Source organism: Ochlerotatus camptorhynchus, unplaced genomic scaffold, assembly GCF_037179485.1.
Source record: "Ochlerotatus camptorhynchus isolate MF236.1 unplaced genomic scaffold, CSIRO-AGI_Acam_v1.1 ptg000056l, whole genome shotgun sequence".
NCBI classification, from domain to species: domain Eukaryota; kingdom Metazoa; phylum Arthropoda; class Insecta; order Diptera; family Culicidae; genus Ochlerotatus; species Ochlerotatus camptorhynchus.
The window spans coordinates 1,293,481-1,318,412 of record NW_027040546.1 but is presented as its reverse complement, the minus strand read 5'-3'; the positions used below and the strand labels follow the sequence as shown (position 1 = coordinate 1,318,412).

At 41.6% G+C, this 24,932-nt stretch overlaps 1 protein-coding gene across 5 annotated transcripts in view; it reads right to left on the bottom strand.

Annotated features, from left to right (window-relative positions):
• The window catches only part of LOC135717477 (peripheral plasma membrane protein CASK-like), an 850,957-nt gene that overhangs the window by 524,634 nt on the left and 301,391 nt on the right, over positions 1-24,932 (bottom strand). For 4 of the 5 annotated variants that reach the window (XM_065239577.1, XM_065239576.1, XM_065239575.1 and 1 more), the window contains exon 6: positions 20,930-20,989. The exons of the other annotated variant lie outside the window; for it this stretch is intronic. In XM_065239577.1, coding sequence (XP_065095649.1) covers positions 20,930-20,989 — 60 coding nt within the window. The remainder of the gene's footprint in view (positions 1-20,929; positions 20,990-24,932) is intronic. 5 annotated transcript variants of the gene reach the window in all.

The window sequence follows — 24,932 nt, the reverse complement described above, 5'->3', positions numbered from 1 at the left end:
TATATTTAAAGGAAAAAATGTTCGTTTATTCTTTTGGTTCTCCAAATCCAAACTGCCGTGCCTTCCGCTTAACCCCTCCTATTAAATTTTGCACAGTGGTCTCATCGACCTTATTTGCCGCCGAACGCCAGTTAGATTTAAACTGCTGCTCGTTTTCCATGGATTTATGAGTTTTTTGAGATTCCGTTTGAACAAGACCCAATACCGTTCGATAGGGCAGAATGCTGGGCTGTTGGGTGGGTTATGGTCTTAGGGTACAAAACCAATTTGGTCGCATCGTACCACTCGATTGCCTATTTCCCATAGTGGCAGCTCGCCAAGTCGGACCAGAACAGCACAGGTCTATTATGTTGCTTTAGGAATGGTAGCAGTTTATTTTTCCAGGCTCATTTGCCGTAGCTTTGCGGAGCCGATATTCATTGTTTGGATGACAAAATTTCTTAAAACTAACGTTAGTAAAGCGGGGGCCGATTACTCGCGGCTATCTCGAGGTTAGGGGTAACAAATTGTAACAAATGGATGGCAGGGTAGGGATTGAGAACACAAGGTTTGGAGAGCAATGTGCTTTTTATCTCGAACTAAGCGACCAACTGACGAAAAAGACAAACATGGGGGTACACCGATGGGCAGCTAACAACTTGGGGGAACACAAGATGACACTAACTACTAAATCCTCAGATCGATCCGTTTTAAAAACACATAAATTAAATTAAAATATTCGAGATCTCGGCTCGCCAAGATGTCTCTAACGGGCCGCATAGGTTGTTTTCCTCGGGCCCTGAGGGATGCGGATAACTCGGATCTAGCAACACAATGTAGGGTGCATGACCAAAGCACGTGGTCGATATCGTGATAGCCACTACCACAAGCGCACAAATTGCTGCCTGCGAGCCCGATTCGGAAGAAATGCGAGTCTAACGAGTAGTGATTGGACATGAGCCTTGATATGACACGTATAAAGTCACGGCTCATGTCCAATCCTTTGAACCATGGCTTGTTCGACACCTGTGGGAGAATAGAATGTAACCATCTTCCCAGATCACTCTCATTCCATTTTTGTTGCCAGTTGGTGAGGACGTGCTGACGGGTAATTGAGAAAAATTCCGCAAAGGCGATTTGTCGATCAAAAATATTGCCTTCCATAGCGCCCACCTTAGCTAGCGAGTCCGCTTTCTCATTACCCGGAATTGAGCAATGAGATGGGACCCAAGCTAAGGTGATAGTATAGGAGCAGTTAGATAAAGTACTCAATTTTGCTCGGATTTCGGTCAGGAAATACGAGGAGTGCTTTATCGGCCTCATTGATCGAATAGCCTCCAACGAGCTAAGGCTATCAGTAAAAATAAAATAGTGATCAGATGGTAGTGAGGCAATTTGCTCTACTGCGTAAAATATGGCTGCTAGTTCCGCAACGTATACGGAACAGGGTTTTTGCAGTTGATATGAGGCGCTATGAAATTCGTTGAATACTCCAAATCCAGTGGAAGCGTTTATAGTTGACCCATCTGTGAAAAAACTCTTATTGTTACTAACATGGTGGTACTTGTTTGCAAAAATTAAGGGAACAACCATCGACCGATGGTGATCTGGTATTCCACGGATTTCTTGCAACATGGTCAGATCAAAATTTACAGAGGAACTATAAAAGTCTTGGAGGCAAACACGAGAGGAATTGAATGAAGAAGGGCCAATCTCCAGCGTCATGTAATCGTAATAGAGACTCATGAATCTTGTTTGAGGATTTCTGTCGAGCAGCTTCTCAAAGTTTTCTATTACTAATGGGTTCATTACTTCACAACGGATAAGAAACCGGAAGGACAGTTCCGCGAAACGATCTGTCAGTGGGAGAACACCCGCGAGTACTTCAAGGCTCATCGTATGCGTCGAGTGCATACAGCCAAGCGCGATTCGGAGGCAACGGTATTGAACCCGTTGCAGCTTCAGGATATGTGTTTTCGCCGCGGATTGAAAGCAGAAGCTTCCGTACTCTAGAACCGACAAGATGGTTGTTCGGTACAACCTGATCAGATCTTCCGGGTGTGCTCCCCACCAAGTTCCAGTGATTGTACGAAGAAAATTGATTCTTTGTTGGCATTTTTGTTTCACATACGCAATATGTTTTCCCCATGTGCTTTTGGAATCGAACCAGACACCTAAATACTTGAAAGATATACTTTGAGTGATTGTTCTACCCTTTAGTTGAAGCTGTAACTGTGCAGGATGATGCTTCCTAGAAAAAACAACCAACTCAGTTTTCTCCGGAGAGAATTCGATACCCAGCTTCATAGCCCAAGCAGACAAATTGTCTAAGGTATCTTGCAATGGTCCTTGCAGGTCCGGTGCACTTGGCCCTATAACGGATACAACGCCGTCATCTGCAAGCTGCCTTAGCGAGCAATTTTCATCAAGACAACCATCAATGTCTTTTACATAAAAATTATAAAGAAGGGGGCTTAAACATGAACCCTGGGGGAGACCCATGTAACTAATTCGTGAAGTTGTCGAGTTTCCATGAGAAAAGCTCATATATTTCTCAGACAACAAGTTGCTCAAATAGTTGTTCATAATTGGTGAAAGCCCACTATCGTGGAGTTTATCCGAAAGGACATCGATACAAACAGAATCAAAAGCCCCCTTAATGTCCAAGAAAACTGAACCCATTTGCTGTTTTTGCGCATAGGCCAGTTGAATTTCAGTTGAAAGCAACGCAAGACAGTCGCTCGTTCCTTTGCCTCTCCGAAATCCAAATTGCGTATCTGAAAGTAAACCATTCGACTCGACCCATTTGTCTAGACGAAAAAGAATCATTTTCTCCAACAATTTCCGTATACAGGACAGCATCGCGATGGGACGGTACGAGTTATAATCCGACGCGGGTTTACCGGGTTTTCGAATGGCGATAACTCTTACTTGCCTCCAGTCATCCGGAACAATGTTGTGCTCCAGAAATTGATTGAATAAGTTCAACAAGCGTCTCTTCGCGACATCTGGGAGATTTTTAAGCAAGTTGAACTTGATTCTATCCATTCCTGGAGCTGAATTGTTACATGAAAGGAGAGCAAGTGAGAATTCCACCATCGAAAACGGGGAATCTATTTCGTTATTACCCGACGGACGATCACGAACGTTGGTTTGAACCGACACCGAATCCGGGCAAACTTTCCGCGCGAAGCTGAATATCCAACTGTCCGAGTACTCCTTGTCTTCGTTAATCGGTGATGACGCGTTTCGCATTCTCCTGCCGACATTCCAGAGTGTTCTCATGGAAGTCTCTCGCGACAAACCATCGACGAACCGACGCCAGTAACCGCGTTTTTTTGCTTTAATTAAGTCCTTAAAAGTTTTCTCGAGGTCGGTGTACCGCTCGAAATCCCCGACCTTGCCGTGTTTGCGGAACCGTTTAAACGCGGCGGACTTCTCGCTGTTCGCATTGGTGCAATCCTTATCCCACCACGGGGTGGGAGGTCGCTTGCGGACGGAAATACCCGGAACACGTTTCGTCTGTGCTCGCAGCGCAGAATCGATGATAAGACGCGCGAGAAAGGAGTACTCGTCCAGCGGAGGAAGTACGTCAACCGATTGGCTGGCATCAAGAACCGCGGTCGCGAATTTTCGCCAGTCAATGTTTTTTGTAAGATCGTACGCGATGTCGACCGAACGAGTAGAAGATGAACCATTGGTAATAGAAATTTTGATTGGCAAATGGTCACTACCGTAGGGATCTTGAATTACTTTCCACGAGCAATCCAACGATAGTGAACTCGAACAAAGTGAGAGGTCTAATCTGCTTATTTTTGCTGGAGGTTTGGCTACTCGTGTTGCTTCCCCGGTGTTCAGAATTGTCATTTTGAAGAAGTCGCACATGTCGTATATCAAGGTTGAGCGGTTGTCGTCGTACAGTTCCCCCCAGCCTGTACCGTGAGAGTTAAAATCTCCCAAGATCAACCGTGGCTCCGGCATAGCCGTGCAGATATCCGAGAAACTTTGACGAGAAATCGCAGTTCGCGGTGGAAGATATACTGAGGCAATACTGAGGCATTTACCTCGAATATTAACCTGACATGCAACAACTTCAATGCCTGTCACCGAAGGCAGATCGATTCTGTAGAAGGAATGGAGCTTGTTGATCCCCAGAAGCACCCCTCCATACGAATCTGCGCGGTCAAGGCGAATAATGTTGAAATCGTGGAAAGCAAGATCGTTGTCTGAAGAGAGCCATGTTTCACAAAGGGCAAATGCATCAGAAAGTGAGTTGTTAACTAAAAATTTAAATGTGTCAAGTTTTGGCATAAGACTTCTACAGTTCCACTGAAGAACAGAGATCATATCCCCGACCTCATTCGGAGAATTATCCATCGAAAGATATGATCGATGCAAGGAAGGACCACCTAGAAGCTAGTTGCTTCAAAAGAGTTTTCACCATTGGCAGCACTAAATTAATAATGCTCCTCGTTGAGTCAGAGACATTGAATATACTGAAGAAGCTATCCACAATACCAGAAAACGTGAACATGGGGGCATGTTCTTGCTGATTATTCAGCTGCTTTTCTGGCCGAAAAACTGGGACATCTGGGGTTTTAGATGATCCTGGAAGTGACGGAAAGTTCTTGTCATAATTACAAGGTTTAAAACCCGGTGGAATGGGTTTCGGTGTATTTCCGTTACCTCTTGAATTTTCCAAGGTGGAAGGGTGGTCCGTACGAGTGGCCTTACGAGGCTTTTCGGTGGTGTGTTGTTTTGCTCGTTTTCTCGTATTGCCTTTAAAGACAAACGGACTACCCTCACCGCCCTCTGAGTCAGAGTCTAGATCATCAACTGGCAAAATGGAGAACGTGTTACTGTTTTTTGGTGTGGTCTGAGAAGATGAAGCGGTATTCTTCAAGAGTTCTGCTAGTGTTCTCTTGGAGCGAGCTTGCAGAGACCGCTTAAGTTTTTCTCCCTGCTGTTTATACCTTGGGCAGTTAGTCAGGGTATGCAGGCTCTCCTTGCAGTACACGCATTTTGGTGGAGCACCGCAAGGGCCCTCTTGATGTTGCTCGCCACACTGATCGCAGCGTGGTTTGTTCGAGCAGTAGTCCGATGTATGACCAAGTTGTTTACATTTCGAGCAGTTCATTACCCGAGGTACAAACAGGCGTACAGGCAGCCGAACCTTGCCAATAGCGACGTAGTGAGGTAACGCTGAACCCGAAAACGTCACACGAAACGAGTTTGACAAGGAATAAGTTTTTTTGGAGCCTACTACGGATACTGACTGCATTTGAAGGCAGTCCAATATCTTCACCTTCGGCAGAGCACGGTTTTTAAAGATTCCGAAGGAATCGGGACCCAAGAAATCATCACTAGTCAAACTCGCTTCGGTGACCACTCCTTCAATTTCTACCTCACTACTGGGTATGTAGACTCGGTATTCCAATGAAAAAAGCTCGCACGCAACAATTTGGTTAGCCTGCTACCGGGCATCAACGGTAACGCGCAGTTTTATTGGTGTTACCTTGAAAATATCGGTAACGGCCGAAAAATGTGTTGTTAGATCCTTAGAGATCCTCGGAATGTTCAAAGGTTTTTGTTTGGGCCGGAAAAAAACAACCCATGGGCCTTTCGAGGCTTCTGGGTAAGCCTTTAGGCGGGGGAGAGCAGAGGTTTTTGGGGGCAATGGTGTGGGGGGTGCAGGTGGACGAGGAGGAGATGGTGGGGGAGAGGGTTGTGGGCGATACCTTTTCTTGGGATATGCTCCAGTATTTTTGCTGGAGAGCGAGTCAACTGGAACGTCAAGGGTTTCCATTTCCACAACTTCCTCGAGACTTTCGTGTGAGGTGGAATTAAGAGTTTCGTCGTCTGAGATGGAAAGCGACCATCCCCCGCCTTTATCATTTTCATCCATTGCGGTTAAATATCGCCGCAATGGTGTTTTTTGTAAAAAATTTTACAAATAATTGCAGTAATTTCAAATAATATCAAAAAAAAAAATATATATATATATATACATAGTTTCACTCTACTAACGAGTAATACATGCAAAGAAAAAAAAATCAAAAAAAAAAAATAAAAAAAAAATAATGATTATATACTATTTAGAGAGTTTTGGATCACCCTAAGTAATACAAAAATAATAATAAAAAAAAATCAAGAAGAAAAAAAAATCAAGCGAAAAAAAAATTGGATTTTTGGATCACCCTAATTAAACACCAATCTAAAATTGGACCAGGGAAACAAGGAAGATGCTATACTGGCGAGAACAATACAAACGACACGATTTATACCTAACGCACTGAGGCGGCAGCAGACTGGAGAGATATAATTGTTTGATCCAACTGCTGCAGAGTCAATAACCTCGATGCTGGTGTGCCTCGGTCGACTCGGTAGGCAATATGACGCTCTTTCGTTGTTGCTATCGGTGGGGTGATGTACCGATAGTGGTGATGATTTTGCTGATGATGTTGCGATGATGCTGGGTTAAAGCTGGACCGTAATGAAAGCACTCGGCATATCATTAACGGCTTCCTCACTCGCGCACTAGTCGTCTAAACACTATGCCAATTAACTTTGGAGAGAAAAAACCCTCGCGTGGGGAAAAACTCAAAACTAAATGATAGTGTCGTACAACGAGACCGATGCGACTTGATCGGCTCAGCGTGCGAGACGGAATGGGTGGGTTACATTATTGCTGCAAATATTGTGCTTTGAAATTTTTTGTGACCATAGGGTTTTTATTAATTTCCTCCTACTAAGCATGACCAGCACTTAACTTCTCTTTTTAAACGGATAGGAACCCAAAAATGGATTGAATCTACTATAGATGACTTCAAAATTTATTTACCTTTCTATACGTACCGTTGAATTTGATAAAGAGTCACACATTATTGAGCTATTGTTAGAAATTTAACACTGCTTCTTGATTCCAAATTCGTTCTACGAGTTTCAATTCCGTCCTAACGCATTGAAATGCCATTTGTTTTTCTTCGTTCTACGAATGAAGGCAGATAAAATGGATTCGCTAAGAGGACTTCTTTTGTTTTGAGAACAATGAGTGTAAATCTTCATACAACGCGCTAGTATAGGCTTTGTTTTGTAGATTATGAGCTAACGCATGGGTACAAACGTTTTATTGGTTTGTGCACGGTGAAATCATTGATATTATTGATGTTTCTTGCTGGATAGAACGAAAATGGGCGATTACGACGAAGTAGCGCTCTACCCTAGTCTTTGATGTTGCATGAATAGTGGAAAAAGGCGAAACCCGTGTGGTTTTTTCTAACGTCCAAACGAGCAACTCACTATCAGTGTTTGTATTCGCGCACAATGTTGGTTAACGCAAACTAAAGCACGCACGCTCGGTGGTAGTGCTTTCTTTTGTACTTTTGATAAATAACTACCCAAACGAGAACAAACACTTTTCTTCCACCACCACCACCACCACCAGCTGACCTCGGAAAATTCATTTTGCTTTATGGGCTCTGTAGTTACCTCCTTTCACTCTACCATCATCCGACATGAGTGTTCTTCAACGGAATAGCCTTCGTTTTTGCATTAGGGTAAGACGAGGTAATATGCCTAACAGCGTTGTATTACGACATTGAACAGTATCATACTCAGCAAATATTTGCCACCAGAGCAGTTCCAGGCCAGATAGCGAAAAAATAAACAAATTTTAGACTTTAATCTCTCAGAATTCTATGAAACTTCACATAATTGTTCACTAGGGGCAATGAACCAAGTTTGTGCTGGAAATCGTCCATTTTAGCTAATATTTAATTTTTCAAAATGGCGTTATAAGTATTTTTCAATACGGCTCATATAAACAATGACGCTTGAGACAAAGTTGCAGCAAGCTAGATTGCCTTTTAAAAAACAAAATAGATACCCTGAAAAAAGACAAATTTTCGTCAAAAAATTTAAAAATCTCGGACAAAAACAGTTAATTTTAAAGATAAGGCTCATTTTCATTGAAAAATACTAAATTTTGTGAAATGCAAACAAAATCTTTTTTGTTTTTTTTTTTTATTTTATTATCGAAGTTTTTATCCACGGCAGGCTTATCTCTCACGAACAAAATAGTTCAACATAAACTTTTGGTAAAATTTATAAATTTAAAAAAATCACTAAACTGGGATAACACAAAGAGAAAATTTATGAAGACAATCGATATCACAGTTAGGCCCTTATGGTTCTGAACGCGGTTGATTTTCGAGCTGTCACTAAAATAAGCTGAACTACCACCGATGAAATGATATGAAACAGGAGCATAGGTTAAATGAAACTTCTCAAACTCACATGAGGGTTAATTTGGTACTTCGTTGCTGATCAGAGTCAGTGAAATTGCACAGAGAACCACATAGATGGAGCTTGGGATAATATTTCCATCTTCAACGTACAAATTCACTGATTCATTATATTTATACTGATACCGACTTCGGCCACGTCCTCACGGTCTTTGGGGAGGGGAAGGATTCACTCTGGTACATTAAGCGATCAGTAAAAGCAGCAGACTGTTTTTTTTTTCTAATCTAGTGGGGATAGAATAGGGCATAGCGAAAAATTTCAAGGAAGGGGACGGGTCAGGGAAAGAGCTCCCGACCTTCTGATCAATAAGCAGAAACGGTATCCACTAAGCTGCCGAGCCTCGTCACTTCTCAAACTCACGTGAGGTTAGCAAATATTCTGGCCAAGTAAGTTTAGGTATCCCAAGAAACAATTTGGGTTCTATGAGGGTTCTGAATACCATGTTTGAGACTTGTAGGATGCAGTAAAAACACGATAAAACTGGCAATGTTATTTGGGTAGCCCTCAACGCCGTTCCAATATATTTTTTTTCTAAAGAAGCTTTCAGGAAATGTCTGCGACTTTCAAAGAGAGAAGTTTAGCGAACTTCAGCGAACTGCATCGAACTGCAGTGAACTTTAAGAATGTTTTGCAAACTTAAAAGGCGTTTTGTGATCTTCAACGCAGTTTTGTGAATTTCAGTAACTATGTAAACATTCTGCGAACACTATTGAAGTTATGAAAACTCCAGTGAAGTTCAGCGAACTTCAAAGAAGTTCTGTTCATTTTAGGGAAGTGCTTCAAACTTTAGGGACGTTCTGCATTTTTTCCGGCAAGTTCTTTGAACTTAAGCGATATTCTGAGGTTCAGTAACGTTCGGAAAACTTTAGGGGCATTTGGCGAACTTCAAAATATTTTTGTTAACTTCAAGGAAAATCTGCGAACTTAAAGAACCTCTGCGAACACATGTAAGTTCGTCGAACTCCAGGAAAGTTCTACGAACTTCAATGAAGATCTCTGAAGTCAATAAAAAATTTAATGAACTTTAATAAAGTTCTGCGAACCCTAGGAAATTCTTGCTAACTCCAAAGAAACAGAGAAGCTCAACAACCTTCATTCAGAGAAGTTCATTGAACTTCAAGGAAGTTCTACAAACTTCAGAAAAATTCTGCAAACTTTTGAAACGTACATCATACTTCAGAAAAGTTCTTCAAACTTTAGAAAAAGTACTGCAAATTTTTGAGAAATACTGCGATCTTCATAGAAGTTCTACGAACTTCAAGCAAGATCAATTGTGAATTCTGCGAACGTAAAGAGTATTATGTGAACGCTAGCAAAATTATACAAACTTTAATGTAGCTCTGAAAACTCCAGGAAAATTCAACAGATATCAGAAAAGTTCGTCAAACGTTAGGAAATTTATACAAACTTCAAGGACGTTCTGTGAACCGCAATCTAAAAAATGCCAAATTCAGAGATGTTTTGCGTTGAAGTTCTAAGAACACCAGGAAAGTTTGAAGAGCATCATCGCGGTACTATGAAATTCAGGCAAAGTCTACGAACAGGGATTTGAATTTGAGTGTAGCTGCTATCAGCTGTCTAGTCGGATCGTCGGTTGAAACTCCCACTTCATTTAAAAGAAAACAGAAAACATCTTAATTACGGCTCTGATACCAATGCAAAAGGACACCTAGATTGCAAACCTGTTCTTATCAATTGGTATTTGAAAAGTACGATAAACACGGCCGTTGTTCATATTATCATGTGGCGCGTTTTACACCCCAGTTCCCCAATATTCATACCGACATGCTAGCAGCAGCAGTTTGCTGCTGAACACGGTAAACATCAAACACATTTGAGGTAGGAGGCATACTCGGAAAATGTAGCTGAAAGAAATAAACTTTCCATCAAGGCGCTTTCGGTTTCGCCGTAAAAAGATCAACCTCATACAGCGGTGTGGCGAGGCGGGGGTAAACTTTGCCTCTTTTGCCACCTTGCCCACCCAAGGAATATAATGTTGGACCATGTCAAGTGAGATACGGATCTGTCCGAACGGGGGTTTTTTTTTTCTCGACCAACGTAAGACGGCGGTGGGTTGTTTAAATATTTAGATAGTACAGAACGCGCATCCATCTTGCCAGGGCCAAGGGATTTGGGCTGCAACCGAAGAAGGACTGAATTTTCCCAACTTACCTCCACCTCCAGTTTGGGTCGTGATGTGCCTATATGTGAAGATGAATGAACCAAAGTGCGGAATGTGATTATATTGAAAAAACCCCATTCGGAGAGGGTTCTTCTCTGGGTCCAATATATGAACATTGTGTTGACCACATTCTCCGGAAAGGGTTTTGCTGTGGTCTCCCGAAAGCGGGTTGGGAATAGTATTTAAGAAAGTTTTCTTCCTTTCATTATGTGGTACGATGAGCTGGAACACGATCCTTCAATATTTAAATAACTTGAATTAGTTTTCGAAAAGACATCGAGGGGCGTGTTGAGGATGACCGAATCTGTCATAGAACGGCAATTATTAGTGGAAATTTGGAGGGTATTTAGGAAACATTTAGTGCTTCGTAGAAAACGTTACAATTTCCGATGAAAATAAATAGAATATTTCGAGGAAAGGCTTGACAACTTTTATAAAGTTGAGAAAAAAAAGGAACGGGTTTGCCAAAGGATGTTAAGATTGTATTATATTGAAGTAGGTCAATTCGGCATTGTCAAATAGGCTATGTAATGGGAAAAATTAGTCAACTCCTCCTTATTCCATAGTCGGTATCCAGATAACTCGATGATTTTCAAAGTTCGTTCAATTTCACCACAATCGCTACCTAATTTCTCGATATTTCGCTAATTCGATGTCTCCCTGACTCGATGTGGTTTGATTGATTCCCCGTGTATATTTACATCCCTAAGTCGCTTTGATGTTATTTTTCCTAAAATTTCAGATTAAGTCAAACCAGTCAAACTGAGCCTTTTTCTAAAGAAAATTTACCTAACCTGTGATAAGCTCACAAGATATTAGAAGAAAAATATGCGGGAATTGTTAAGCTAGGAAGAGTAAAAAAATATAACACCATGACAAATAAACTAATAGAACATTCAATATTACTTTCAATTTCATTTTAAAATCTCCAGATTCTTCGAACGGCTCCCACCCTGAAATTGACCTGCGTAAAAGCAGGCTTGATGGAGCCTCGCTCGCGAATTTGAAATGAACTGAGCGAAGCATTTTTCGGAGGAGTAGAATGCCTACTGCCAAATCATTCTACTGAGCTTTAGAGCTTGTGAGCGAAGGGAGAAAAAAAATGGGAGTGAGGTTTGCTGCCATTCATGTTTATGTTTTCTAACACACGCTATTACTCTCACTCTGGGTGAACTCTGAGCTTCTTGCTTCGAACAAAAAAGTCATCCGGAGTCTCGAAAAGCGCACTTAACGTCAAATAATCCTTTCGCTGAAGTACACTCTCCTTCTCTCTCGAGGAGTTTTTGTTTACTTCTTCCATATTCCTGCCGCCACTCACTCGAGGTGAGGACTGGCTAAACTCGCAGGACAAGAGTTTTTTAAAACCTCCAGTGAGTTTCAGGGGTTTCAGCAAGCCTGCGTAAAAGCACGGACGACCGCACATACCCCTCGACATCGTCTGGAATCTCCAACGGGAACTGCTTGAATCACTGTCGGAAATGACCAGGAACACATCGGAAACGTTTGAACCACTCGACGGGGACATCTGGGATCTCCTTCGGGAATCGGAAACGTCCGGAATCTCGTCGGAATTTTCCAGAATAGCTTAGGGAATGTCTTGAGCACCCGACAGACAATTCTAGAATATCCACCGTGAACTACTGGAATCATCGCCAGAATTGACTGAAGTCACTTCGAGAATGCCTGGAGTACTCATCGGGAACGTCAGATTTTTTTTATTAAATTGATTTTGAGACACCTCTGGGCTAGTTCATCATCAAGGGAACGTCTGAAATTTCCATAGGAACTGCTGGAATCCTCCTGTCCAGATTCCACGTCAGGAATGTCCGACTTCATGGTGTCTCCTTCGAGAACAGGTGAACTTCCTGATAATTCCTGGAACTTCTGGAACTGGAGACAAAAGGTACATCTTTAATTCTCATCAGGAATGATAGGAACATCCTTAAAGACCAGCTGAAATTCCCACTGAGAACGTCTGAAATCTCTATCAGGAACGTCTGAATCCAAATATGCAATTCAAATGTCCAGAAGCTATGTCAGTAATGTCCGACAATATTGAGAATGTCTGGTATCTCTTTCCAGAACAGATGGAATTCCCACCGGAAACGTCTGGAATCTTCAATGGGAACATCTTAAATTCTCGTCAGAAATGATTGGTATCTCCTTAGAGACTTGCTGGAATTTTTAACGTCTGAATCCAAGATTGCAATTTGAGAAATTTCCATAGTAAGCTTCTGGAGATCGTCTGGAGTCTCAAATGGGAACATCTAGAATTTTTGTCAGGAATTAGACGTGCTGGAATTCCCACCGGGAACGTCCGAAATCTCCATCAGGAACATCTGAATCCAAATACTTAATTTTAGAAATGTTCATAGGAAACTTCTGGAATCCTCATCAGGAATGTCCGACGTCAATGGGAATGTCTGGTATCTCTTTCGAGAACTGATAGAAATCCCACCGCAAACGACTAGAATCTCCAATGGGAACATCTAGAATTCTTGTCACGAATGATTCTTCTTAGAGACGTGCTGGAATTCCCACCGGGAACGTCTGAAATTTCCATCAGGTACGTCTGGAATCCATGTATGCAATACTCATGACGAACGCTTCATAAACATCTGGACTATCCGTTATAAACGTCTGGAATTCAAATTGGTAAAATACAGAATTTTGGAAACAGCTCGAATCCCTGCTAAAATCTCCGTCGTGAACTGTTGGAATTCTTGTCGGGAATGTCCGAAATAACTTCGAGAACGTCTTAAATACCAGTCGGGATCGTGTGAAATTCATATAGGAAGTTGCTGGAATTCTCGTCAGGAATGTCCTAGCTCGGCCCAGGAACATCTGTAATCTCCATCGGGAACTTCAGGAATTCATCTCTTACGAAAACAGCTGGAATGATCTCTTTTTTTTTCCTTGATTAGTTTTCCGTCGATCTTGTTTTCCGTGTTGAGCAACAATGCTACCGACGCCAGGGAGGCAGCTACCACACCTGGACTCTACCTATCGACCCATCAACTCATGAACCGGGGACCAACGGCTTTAGTTCCCTTCCGAAGGGAGCGCCGACTGGGATTGAACCCAGGACTGCTGGGGTGAGAGGCAATCACGCTTACCACTACACCACCGGCGCCGCTGTTAGCTGGAATCATCGTCAACTGCCCGAAATCACTTCAGGAACATCTGGAGTACCCGTCTGAAAAGTCTAGAATCTCAATTGGGAATCATAATCATCGTCGGAAATTCCCAGGACCGTCGGTAATTTTTGGGAGCGTCGTCGGAAATGTATGGAATCTTAGACGGGAAAGTTTGAATTCAAGTCTGCAATTTTAAATATCACAACACGCAATTCTCATGGCCCATTCCCAACTGCAACGTCAGAATATTCCATCGTGAACTGCTGGAATCCTTGTCAGGAATGTCCGAAATCTCTTCGGGAACGTCTGGAATCTCTAGAATACTAGAATCCTCGATGGAAAAGTCTGGAATCACTTCGCAAAGATCTGGAAGCTCCATCGGAAACTGCTTAAATCCCACCTGGAACGTCTTAAATCTCCGTCCTGAACTATTGGAATTCTTGCCGGGAATACCTGGAATCACTTCAAGAACATCTTAAGTAACAATAGGGGACGAGGAAATTTTTTAAAGGGAGCTGCTGCAATCCTCGTAAAGAATGTTCAAGCTCGCTTCGAGAACATCTGGGATCTCCATCGGGAACTGCTGGAATCAATGTCGGGTATTAAAAAATCAATGGAATGTCTGGTATCTCCTACGGGAACTGCTTGAATAATCGTCAAATGCCCAAAATCACTTCAGGAACATCTGGAGTACCCGTCTGGAATGTCTAGAATTTCAATCGGGAATCCTGATCATCGCTGGAATCATCGTTGGGAATTCCCTAAATTATTTCGGGAACATTTGGTATCCGTCAGGAACGTCGGTAATGTTTGAGAGCGCCGTCGGGAACGTTTGAATTCAAGTCTGCAATTTTAAATATCAGAGCACGCTACACTCATGGCCCATTCCCAACTGCAACGTCAGAATATTCCATCGTGAACTGCTGGAATCCTTGTCAGGAATGTCCGAAATCTATTCTGGAACGTCTGGAATCTCAATCAAGAACAGCTGAACTTACTGTCGGGAATTTCCGAAACCATTGCGGATGCCTGGAATCACATCGGAAACTACTAGAATCCTCAATGAAAAAGTCTGGAATCACTTCGGAAAGGTCTGGATAGATATTGCTTGCATAGATGCTTAGATATCACCTGGAATGTCTTAAATCTCCGTTGTGAACTACTGGAATTCTTGTCGGAAATGCCTGGAATCACTTTAAGAACATCTTAAGTAACAATAGGGGACGAAGGAAGTTTTTAAATTGAGCTGCTACAGTCCTCGTAAGGAATGTTCAAACTCACTTCGGGAACATCTGGAATCATTGTCGGGTATTCCTAAATCAATGGAATGTCTGGTATCTCCTACGAGAACTGCTAGAATACTCGTCGGAAATGCACGATATCAATCCGGGAACTTCAAGAGCGCCTTGAATCTCAATTGGTAATCACAATCGTCATTGAAATCATCTTCGGGAATGCACAAAATCATTTCAGGAAAACATCTGACGTATCCGTCAGGAGCATCTATAATCCAATTTGGAAACATACACAAGGAAGCAGCAGGAACGTTTGAATTCATGTCTACAGTTTCAGAAGTCAGAACTTCAGAATATTTCATCGTGAACTGTTGGAATCCTTGTCAGGAATGTCCGAAATCACTTTGAGAACGTATTGAGTACACGCAACACTGATCACGAACGCTTCATAAACATCTGAAGTATTCATCAGAAACGTCTGGAATCCAAGTTGGGAATGTATGGAATTTCCTTTGGAAACTACTATTAGGAACTCCAGACTCATTCCGGGAACATCTGGGAACTCCATCGTGAACTGCAGAAATTATTGTCGGATATTTCGAAAATCAAAATCAATGGAATGTCTTTTATCTTTTACGATAATTGCTGGTATCACTGTGGGAAATGACCGGAATAGCATCGGGAACGTTTAGATCACTCGAATGGAACATCTAGAATTAACGTCGGTAATATCTGGCATCGGTAGCATCTGGATTCTCCCTAGGAAACTTCAGGAATCCCAACTGGATACATCTGGAGTCTCCATCGTGAGCTGCTGGAATCCTCATCGGAAGTTTTCGGAATCACTTCGGGATCGTCTGGACTTCCCTGAACTCAAGAAAGTTTAGAATCACAGGAATGACCGAAATCACATCTAAAACGTCTGGAGTACCCATCAGGAACACTTGAAATTGTCATAGGGAGCTGCTGGAATCCTCAACAAGAATGTTCATAATCCACGTTAGGGATGTCCCAAATCATTGGGAATGTCTGTTATCTTCGAGAAATGATGGCATCCCCACCGGAATCGTCTGAAATCTTCAATGGGAACATCTGGAATTCCCGTAAACAATTAATGATATCTCCTTTGAGACTGCTGACATCTCCAACGGAAACGTCTGGAATCTCCATGGGGAATGTCTGGAATCTCTGTCTCTACATATGAAGTATGCAATTTATGCTGCCAAAACACGCAACACTCATGACGAACGCTTCATAAGCATTTGGTGAAGCAGGGTTTTTTCATCTAATGGCTCATATATTACACTTCTAGTAGCATCTCTCCTAGATTTCTACAATATTGTTGATCTTCTGCAACGGAACGGGATCTCCAATGAAAATCATAGACTGCTTGATCTATGTTTCCTGAGCCGTGAACTCACTTCTAATTGCTCGGACCAAGAGGCACCCGAACCACTAGTTAAACGTTGTAGATACTATTCAGCTATCATTACACTTATATCAGGCTTGCACTTTTCGGGTTACCGTGGACAGCGATTTGTACACGCAAACCAAAAATCTATTACAATGAATGTTAGTTCCGTTTCCTATCATCCTCTGTTCATCAACATTGCAACGAATGTTAGAAATTGACCATGCAGGCGATGTAATGGTTTTTTGTCTTTTTTATTTCGTGTTCTATCTACGCTTTCGACTATACCAGTAAGCTTGTAGAACGACGCACACACTTGCCTCGAATCTCTCCAGCAGAAAAAGCATACGAAGTCGAGTATGCGGGAAAATGAGCGCTTCATGTTTGCTTTAAAGGCTATCCATATACAGAAGCATGGGGAGAGCAGTGGAGAAAGCACAGGTCTGATAATCGCAACGTTCGTGGTTCGAGTCCAGTCGGCAGTCTGTTTCCAATTTTTTTCGACATAACTAATAGCGAATTTGTTTTTGATTCAGTTCCAACCTGGATCGGGTATCAAGATTGGGTTGGTTTGTTGTCTGTCAAACGTTTGTTTTTCTAACCTGGCTCGGATTGAGGTTCGCACTGACAATAAGCTCGGGTTCGCACGGGTTGGAACTGGTTCCAACCTGGATAATAAACAAATTCGCTATAATTTTCCTCACTAATACACTCTACCGAACAATGTCTCCAATTTTCTTGCATTGGACCGCAGCTCGGTATATCGCATCCTCGGTTCATGTGGTCTCCACTAACATCCTCTGATGATGAATCCCACATAATTGTAAGCGAATCTTACATCCCTCGGTTGGGTGTAGTAACCCTCATTGGTTTAACCACCGACTCAAGTGACTGAAGTCATCCAAACGAGCTGCCTTGAAGAAATTTGGTAAACTTTGAACGGAGGCATCGAAGAAAATGTAAAACTTCGCCAACAAGCAGTATAAGCGGTTCAACAAACAGCTTTATCAAGCCCATCAGCGCCATCTATAAACTAAACTCAAAGCAAATAGCACGTGCTTCTAGAATCATATGAACGATCAACGGAAGGAATTGAGTTTACCTTCTATCGTGTACGGATCGAGAAGATCTGATACGGAGGGAATCGCTGAACTGTTCATGTTACAATTCAGCAGTATCTTCGTCAAAGATCGAATGCTGTTGGACCGAATTTTTTAAACGAAGACCTGCTCTACGATCATCATTAGTCGAGATAGGCTCTCGACTAATGATGATCGTAGAGCAGGCCTTCGTTTGAAAAAATCTTTCCGCACTGGCCCTGACGGAATCCCTTCCGTGGTTATTAAGAACTGTATTTGAGTGCTGGATTATGGGATCTTTCCCGACGGCTGGAAGGATTCTTTTGTTTTCCCTATCTTCAAACAAGGCAATAAGTAGTCTGTGTAGTCAACTACCGTGACATCGCTGCTTTATGAGAAGTCTCAAAACGTTTTGAGCTATTGGTGCTAGATTATTTAAAACACACTTGCTTCAGTTACATGGCGTCCAAACAACACGGATGTATGTCGGAGCGGTCGACCGCTACAAATCTCGTACAATACACATCATCAATCATACGGGAGATCGAAAGAAGTCATCAAGTGGATGCTGCCTACACCGATCTTTCAGCTGCTTTTGATAAACTCAATCACGAGATTGCAGTGGCCAAACTAGAGCGACTTGGCTTTCACGGTTCCCTTCTTGATTGGCTTCGCTCATACCTCACCGGTCGACATATGTCAGTGAAGATAGGAGATCATATTTCTCAACCATTCACTGTTTCTTGTGGTGTACCTCAAGGCAGTCATCTGGGACCGTTCATATTTTCAGTGTATCTAAATGACGTTCACTTTGCTATCCGTTGCCTGAAGCTGTCTTATGCTGACAGTTTCAAACTATACTATACATCTGGAATCTCAATCGAGAACTGTTGGAATCATTGTTGGGTATGTCCAACATCAATGGAATGTCTGGAATCTCCTACGAGAACTGCTGGAACCATCGTCGGGAATGTCCGAAATCACTTCGGGAACATCTGGAGTAAACATCAGGAAAGTCACCATCGAGAATAACAACAAATATATTATATTAACAATATGATCCACTCTTTTTAGCGATGAAAGCACCTCTGTGGCCAAAAAGGCTACCAATGTATTTGTTTATCGTTACGGGGGGTAAACCAAATGAAAATTTGTTTAATATTTCAAATGAATATATTTCAGCATATTATTTTATTTGATGACAACAGTGACCTGTCAGCCAAATTTTAAAGTAATATACACAATGTAATTAATGAAAATAATGTGACTCTTACTTTTGTAATAAGTGATATATTCGCACCCTACGATTGTAATTGAATAATTGTTGCTGACCTTTTTCAACGCTAGATGGTGTGTGAAGCAATATTTTGTGGGTCACCATTGCAATATTTGGAAAAGGCATAAATGGATCATATTGTTAATATGATATATTTGATAACAATCATCGCTGAAATCATCGTCGGGAATGTACGAAATAACTTCGTGAACACCCGAAATACCCGTCAGGAAAGTCTGTATTCAAGTTGGACACATATGTAATCTCCTTCGTCGATAATGTATGGAAACACCGTCGGGAACTCCCCAGTAGTTACGCCAATGAGTCTTCCATTTTAGATATCAGAACACGAAACACTCTTAACCCATTCGCAACTGAAACGCCAGAATATTCCACCGTGAGCAACTGGAATCGTTGTCATGAATTTCCGGAAATTCTTCGATATCATCTGGATTATCGATTGGGAACTGCTGTAATTGTAGAAAAAATGGGAATATCCGGAATCACTTCGGGAACTACTGGAATCCTCTTTGGAAATGTCTGGGATCACTTCGAAAAGATCTGGAAGCTCCTTTGGGAACTGCTGAAATCACCGTCGGGAACGTCCGAAATCAACAAGAATGTCTGGTATCTTCTTCGAGACGTACTGAAATCACCAACGGGAACGTCCAGATTCTCCGTCGGGAACGTATGAATTCAAGTCTACAACTTTAGATGTCAAAACACCCAAAACTCATGACGAACGCGTTTCGCGCACGCTACTAGTTTGACAGAACAGAACATTGAAAAAATCTACTGACAAATCAGATTAGAAATATTGTGTATTTCATTGGGAAAAATACGCCGAAACCTGCGCAGAAATCGTCGCCAAAGGAATGCTATGGTGACGATTTCTAAGATAGCGCGTTTTGCCTCCATTAAAAGGTCTGTTCCCGTATATGTTTTTCTGTAAGATTCTGTAGAGCAAATAGCAAAAGTAAATTTCCGTACTTTTTGCAGCATATGATTTTCGTACAGCAAAAGAAAAAAAGCAAGTACGGGAACAAGGCTATTACAATGCTCAATGGCGTTACGCATTCGTACCAGTTTAACAAATTCTAACTGAGCACTGTTTAGTTGTAATTTTAGCTATTCAAACTAACGGGGTTCAACTGTAGATCAAAACATTATAATGACTTCCCCGTTGTCTACAATATGAAATTTCACAGTTTCTGTAAATCACTCTTGGTAGGAATTATATGCACAGTAGTGTGTTCCAGCGATCGCAAAACAAGCATTCGAAAGAGAGAGAAACATCAATTTACGGTATAACAACGGGTACAGAAACATTACAAGTGACGTGATCAAAACCAAACAAGATAATAACAACCAACTATGGAAAGTTGCACAAAATATGATGTGAAATAGTTATAAGTATTAGTGGACAGTTTAAGCGTGTTTGTTGATTTGTGGGCATTGTATTGCTTAATGAATGTGTGTGAATTTAGACCAATGCCATCCAAAGTTTCAACATCCAGACAAATTTGCAGTTCTTCCAGGTTCTAAGCCTTCAGCAAGCGTCATCACCTTCACAGCAAAAAAATAATTTTGAAATCACGTCAAAGTGGATGCACTACAATCATGTCGAAAATATGGTGTAATATTACTTGCTAAAAAGGACAAAATTATCATTAATACAATGCATGAACTGACATTACGCTGCTTTTACTGCATTTGTTTATTTATGTGGTCATAAAAATTACATGAAATTTTCGACATGATTGTAGTGCATCCACTTTGATGTGATATCAAAATTATTTTTTTGCTGTGTTCAGAACAACAAACCTTATAGGAAAAACATTGAAACTTTTACATGACATAGGTGTATTATCATTGATGTGAGTAGTTGCTCAAAGCAGAGTTTTGCGAGGTGAGAGAATGTGACAAATGGATCAAAAATACATCTGAAAGTCGTGTGAATGCTAATTTATCTATATGCATTTCAGATGCATTCTTTCCCAGTAGCAAGAACATCAAAACAGCGATTCCATTAGAGTAATTGCAAAATGTTATCATTGGAGATTATCAAAAGCAAATAACAAAACAGAGAGCCAAACGAGAATTCGATTAAACACAAAAAAAAACAGAAAAACAACATCAACGGCCGAAACAAACACTGAGTCAGTTACAGCGAGAGGAACAGATTATAATCATCTTGATTTTTTTTTTGCTCCTCTCCTTGTTTCACGAACCGAAACGGCACGAAAAGAGAAACAATAGCAAAGTAAAAACAAATATTTTTTTTCCAGCGCTAAACAAAAACATTGTTCAATGCATCTCTGCTTACCCTCGCCATCGGATTTAAGGTAGAGCTTTCCTCGGGGACTCAAGTACGAACGGTGCGATTCTGGTGGTAGAGGTGGATTGAATGTTGGGATGTTGTTGTTGTTGTTTTTGTTAAAGTTGTTATTGTTGATGTTGTTGTTGTTATTATTGTTAGAGTTGGGAGTTGGTTGTGGTTTGGTTGTTGCGGTTAGTTGGAGTCGGAAAAATCAAGAAAGCAACAGACATAGAAAAAGAGAGAGAGAGAAAAAAAAGAAATGAGAAATGACGATGAGAAACTTTTGAATTTGTCTCTTGTTACATCGAGATGTGGAGTATGGATGAGAAATGCGATACAAGAAGGGTGCGCGTCAATCATGGTTAGTCTCCAACTTGAGGGAAAAGAGTTTTTTGATCTGAAAACGGAGGAATGTGCCGAATCTATTATTATTATAAAGAGCGGCGAGAGCTGCTTCGGAATCCAGCAATGGTAGTGCTTTCCAAAATCAAATTTTTCATGAAAACCGTTGGAGGATGATTTTAAAGGATAAATTTAGTGGTAACATGAGTTGGCATGGGACTTCTCGTACAGTCATTCCGTGGTTCAATTTTCCCACAGTGCCGTGCCTGACCATTTCGACACGCAGCAAGCAGAACACAAGCATACACATAATGAATGGAAAACCCGAACCCTGAAACCCACAGAGAACCGCAGTTTGGACAACATTTAATTCAATTTCATTTCCTCCCGAATGAAAAGCACACACCAACTGGTTCTCCTTAGCTATGAAGGTATGTACAACGCTATCCCCGGGGCCTTTTTGTACCATGGAGTAAACACAAAATGTACAACTCCCTGCATGCTTCTCATTCCCGCGGTCGAGATTGAGTTTGAGAAGAACGAGGCTGAGCTTCCCCACGCAGAAAAAAAATGAAAGGTAGGACCTACTTGAGCTTCGGCTGTTTGCAAGTCATTCGCAAATTAAAGAAACTTCCCAAGTCATTCCTTACCTAGAGGTACCTTCGCTTCGGTTGTGTAAATCTTCTCTGTTTTTTGCAGTCACCTCCTCTTTAGAGACGTGCTCTAAGCACTCTCCATTCTACTACTAATGGACGAGTTTGGATGAGAATCACCTTGATAAGGAAGCGGTTCAGATGCGGTGTGGAGTGACGGTGTCCAACCGGATCCGACTCTAATCTGATTACGAGGAACAGATTATGTGATTACGTGATTCGGAGGACAATGATGTTTGTTCAAATGCAAGCTGAAAGGGTTGGTTCTCCAGTGCCAGTTAGCCGGTGAGCTAGGTAAAAGATCCCTGGGGAGATTTTGCAGGAAGTTGTGAACGGGTTTCTAACGGGGGTTTCTGTGCGACGTTTTAGCACTAATTGGATGAAACTTGCATATGATAAGGAAAAGTGGAGTTGAGAAGAACTCTTGAAAAATGATGCAGAAAATTCCTGTGACAGATAAAAGTCATCTTTTTTTGGAAGTTAATACAAAGAACTTTCTACAACTCGATATTGAAGAGACCATCGAGTTATAGAATTATCCAGTTATACAATAACAATTACATATAAAATACCTATCACAGTATCCATGGCATTCATTTTTACTATGGTTCAATTACTCGATATCGAGTTAGTGGACATCAAGTTGTGGAGAGTTGACTGTATATTTAAATATAGTCGTTAGATTGTTTGGTAAATAAAGATCCTTAATTGTAAAATATTGAAAATGACTATTGGCCCGCGAATGAGGAGCTTTACCCTATCCACTTCGAACGACATCGATCGGCACACGGACAGCTTCATCTGACAATTACATGAATTGCTTTATCTTTCTTTCTCATTGCATTCCAAGAGGAATCACTCTATGTCAGGGACGATGGGACAAGATGGCCACCCTAGGCTTAAAGTAAAATTCAAACAAAACTACACTAAATGTCCACGATAAATTAAGTATATATTGATCTATACAGTACTTTCCCTAATTACATTGATTTTCAGCAAATTTCCTTTTCAATTGATGATGTTTTATCATGAATGAAGAAAAAAAATAGCGGCGCCGGTGGTGTAGTGGTAAGCGTGATTGCCTCTCACCCCAGCAGGCCTGGGTTCAATCCCAGTCAGCGCCCCCGGGATGTTCTGAGGCATAACATCTCTGATCACGCCTTCCTTCGGATGGGAAGTAAAGCCGTTGGTCCCCGGTTCATGAGTTGATGGGTCGATAGGTAGGGTCCAGTTGTGGGAGCTGCTTTCCTGGTGTCGGTAGCATTGGTGCTCAGCACGGAAAACAAGATCGACGTAAAACAAATCCAAGGAAAAAAAAATGAATGAAAATAATGGCCACATGGAATATAACACGATCCTGGCCTGGCCATCTAGAAGGTTACTGTCTTCAACAATGTTGTACACTGAAAAAAAAAAAATCTGAATTTTACTGGTGATGTAAGGATGCATGCATACAAACATTCATGCATGTAAACTTCCTTTTCACGTAAACTAGCAGCTTATAAGAAATTTTGCAAACAAAGGTGGATAGTTGAATACAATATATGGAATAGTGCATGACATGTCTCATAAATTTACACGATCATTAATGTTAACTTGTATAATATATGAAGCTCCATTTATGTGCATAAAGAAACGGAAATTTACAATACTTATTTTTAGCTGTGTACAGTGGGGAATGGCTGATTGGTTAGGTATCAGCAGTCTTCACGAAAGCCTTCTGGCTTGTGCACAAAAATCCAAGCGAATGTTTAGCTTGAACTTGCGTGCAATGTTGAACCCATACATGTACATATCACGCAATACATTCTGGTGTATCAATATTGTTCGCAAGTGTATGCGCAGATGTTTGTACACGGGTTACACACGGGCTTAAACACGGATTTAAACTAGAGATGGGCGATCCGCTCCCGAGCTGTTCTATAGACCCGATTCTCTAAAGTGAGCTGATAACCCGCGGACTCATTACTCCACTCCACACATTGAACAGTCACCGCGTAAACCAAGACGCGCGCGTAATACAACATGTGCCTACTGATCGACAGCACCAACGTCAACATCATGCGCTACACGATGTTAATTTTCTACTGGTATTATCCAATTTATTTATGTACCCGGCTCTTATTGCTGATGTTATTCCTTCAGCATATGTGCTCTCACCTCTCCTCCCGTCATTCTGTGGGGGAGTGGAAGATCCACATAAAAGCAAATATCCGAAAAGCGAAATGCAGCTCTCCAGCTTATCAGCTCAGCTCCGGATCCGAATCATCGACTCGAATGATTCACTGGGAGCTGTTTAGGATGGCGACTCTTGGACCCGTCCAGCTCTTCTGATTTTTTTTGACGTTGGATAACGTCTTTCGGCAACATACGGGGGTACACAATTGAAAACAGTCATTTTGGATGCGTTACGAAAAATTAAAAGATTTTGAACGATAATAACTCAACCGTCTCTCGATAGATTTACAAGATAATGGCATCAATCGATTGGAAATATTTCTAGCAATTTTCCTGAATGTTTCAAAACTATTCATTTCATTCTGTAAACTATTGAAAAATGGTAAAAAGTAAACCATTGTCTAAAGATGGTGAAAATCGATTGATTTTTTTATATTCTTATACTTTCTCCAACCGAGACATCAGATGCGAGTATCTGACACCTCTGATATTTTCTGTTCTACTATATAAGCGTCCAACAAGGTCGCTCGTTCCATCATTGTCTATCCGATCGTCAACCCAGCAGCAGTACCAGAGCAGCGGAAGCAGAGCAACGGCAGCAGAGCAGCGGCAGCAGAGCCTGGGGGCGAAAGGGCAACTACGCCGAGTGCGTTGGTGCCAGTGCTCCGGTATACTGGGCCGCCGTCATGGAATGCCCAGCTGCTGCAGTTCTCAGTCGGTCGTATTCACCGTCTGCTCCGCAAGGGCAACTACGCCGAGCGCGTTGGAAAAATGGCCACAACATTATCAAGAAAGAGTTCAACGATTAATTTTCTAATGCCTTGCCGACACTTTAA